Genomic DNA, 2,444 nt, shown 5'->3' on the forward strand with positions numbered 1-2,444 from the left:
TTTTGTATTTTTAGTAGAGATGGGGTTTCACGGTGTTAGCCAGGATGGTCTCAATCTCCTGACCTCGTGAGCTGCCCGCCTTGGCTTCCCAAAGTGCTGGGATTACAGGCGTGAGCCACCACGCCCAGCCTGTTTTGTGTACATTTAATCATCCAAATAGCCTAAAACAGTAGTTTCAAATACTAATTGAAGACTAGTTACATCAACACATGCAGACTTTTGGGCACCATCCCTAGAGGAGCTGAGTTCATTTCACTGCATCTGTGGTTATTGCCAGGCTTCTATATTTTTTAAATAATGAAATATGACTGATATTGAACAAATAGACTGATGTATTCTTTTTTTTGTATTTTCCTTATCAGTGCTATTCAGATAAGTGCATGTAAATATTTGATAAATATTAAGGACCAGTTAGCATGGTAGGCTATGATTACTTTGGAAGGTTCTGACCATGTGGAGTCATATTTTAACTAACAGTTGAACATGTGCTGGGTTTAGATGATATTATATTATTTCAGTTTTATAGCTTTACTTTTTCATACATTAATACATTTTCTCTAGGTCTTTTACTTTTACTTTGGATAATTTACTGATCACATGGAAAATCTAAAACAATGGTTGATTGTTTTTTCTCATATTATTCTAAGTCCTATTATATTCTACCATAGGAAGGGATATTATTACTTTCTTGCTGGATGGGATTGTCAGAATGTGACTTTAACAAATTGTTTTTTTCCTTTTCCTTAGTGTTATTCCTCTTTTAAGAGAATCTGTTGGAATATTGATGCAGAGAACTCCTCCCCTATTAGAAAATACTCTGCCTCAGTGCTATCAGAGGGTGAGTTTCAAATATTCCAAACCATTGGATTTTATGCTGTTTTCAATCTCTTGATTTTCAACTTTCACAAATATGGGTAACATGTGTGTATAATTGAATATTTCTTCCAAGATTGAATGCTGACCATGAAATGTCATTTATACAAGCCAGAATAAAATTGTCAGAAAATGTTGAACTTTACTAAAGAAAATGTAGTAGAAATTGTTCTGATCTAGAAATTGAGCAGTTTTTTAAAATATAGAATATCTATAGCAGAGACATAAGCATTTATTCAACATAGAGTTTTTGAGCTCCCATTCTACCAGATACTCTTCTAAAATACTGGGGAGGTAATGGTAAACAAGACAGACAGTGCCTCTGTTTCATGGAACTTACAGTCCAGTGGGGAAATACAGGAAATAAACAATAAGTAGATAAATAAGAAAATATCAATGAGAATTACTATAGTAGAAATAAAACAAAGTGATGTGTTAGTCATGGATGGCTACCTTAGATTCACTAAGGGAGTTATATGCAAGGAAATTGAAACCTTAATGACAAGAAAGAGCTAGCCATATGAAAATACTGGAGAAGAATGGTCCAGGCAAGGGAGATTGCTGATGTAAAAGTGCTATGGCTGGATTTAATTTGTGTTTGAAGAACAGAATAAAAAAGGCCATTGGGGCTGAAGTATATTAAATAAAGGGAAGAATGGCTTGAAAGCCTGGAGAGAATGGCAGGAGCAAGATCATTTAGGGTTTTGGGTCATAATAAGAGATTTAGATTTAATTCTAACTCAGTGGGAAGCATTGGAAAGCTTTTAGGCAATAGAAGTGTCATAAATCCTATGTTTTCAAGAGATTATTGTGTTTTCTATGACGAGAACATATTCTAGGGAGGATGAAAGCAAAGAAAACCAGTTATGAAGTTATTGTCCTCTAAGTGAAAAACAATAGTGGTTTAGATTACAGTTGTAGCAGTGAAGATAAATATACATTTGGGATATGTTTTTGGAAGTGGATTATATTAGCAGAGGGTAGAGAAAGTGTTGGTTTATTACTTGGTAGATGGTAATGCCACTTACTAGATGGTAATGCGACTTACTGAGACTGAGGCCTTGTTGGTACAGGTTTGAGGGTGGAAAATCTCCCAAATGAAGAGTTATATTCTGGATATGTTAAAATGGAAATGGCTACTACACTTCTAGGAGAAATGTTACTTAAGTGGTTGGATATGAAAATCTTGAGTTTTGGGGACAGATTAGGACCAGAAAGAGTTATAAGTCATCAATATATGAATAACTTCTAAAACATCAAGATTGTATGTGATTACCTCCAGAGAAGTTCTAGTTCTACTCTTTTAGCTCTGCTTTCAACTCTAAATTTGGAGCACAGGTGAGAAAGCCAGGAAAGGTAGTGGTTAGTGGGGTGTTGGAAAACCAAAAGAGTGTAAGATCACAGAGTTGAAGAAGGAGGAAGTAATTAACTGTGTTGAATATTTCTGTAGGGTCAAGGAGGGTAGAAACAAGAAGTGATCAGGCCAGGCGTGGTGGCTCACGCCTGTAATCCCAGCACTTTGGGAGGCCAAGGTGGGCAGATCATGAGGTCAGGAGATTGAGACCATCCTG

General features: G+C 36.0%; 1 protein-coding gene across 1 annotated transcript in view; it reads left to right on the forward strand.

The window, feature by feature from the left end:
• The window catches only part of SLC30A7 (solute carrier family 30 (zinc transporter), member 7), a 91,346-nt gene that overhangs the window by 70,845 nt on the left and 18,057 nt on the right, over positions 1-2,444 (forward strand). Inside the window, exon 9 of the mRNA XM_011992551.1 lies at positions 748-838. Within this exon, the coding sequence (XP_011847941.1) occupies positions 748-838 (91 nt within the window). The remainder of the gene's footprint in view (positions 1-747; positions 839-2,444) is intronic.

This window comes from Mandrillus leucophaeus, unplaced genomic scaffold (genome assembly GCF_000951045.1).
Source record: "Mandrillus leucophaeus isolate KB7577 unplaced genomic scaffold, Mleu.le_1.0 Scaffold413, whole genome shotgun sequence".
Classification (NCBI taxonomy): domain Eukaryota; kingdom Metazoa; phylum Chordata; class Mammalia; order Primates; family Cercopithecidae; genus Mandrillus; species Mandrillus leucophaeus.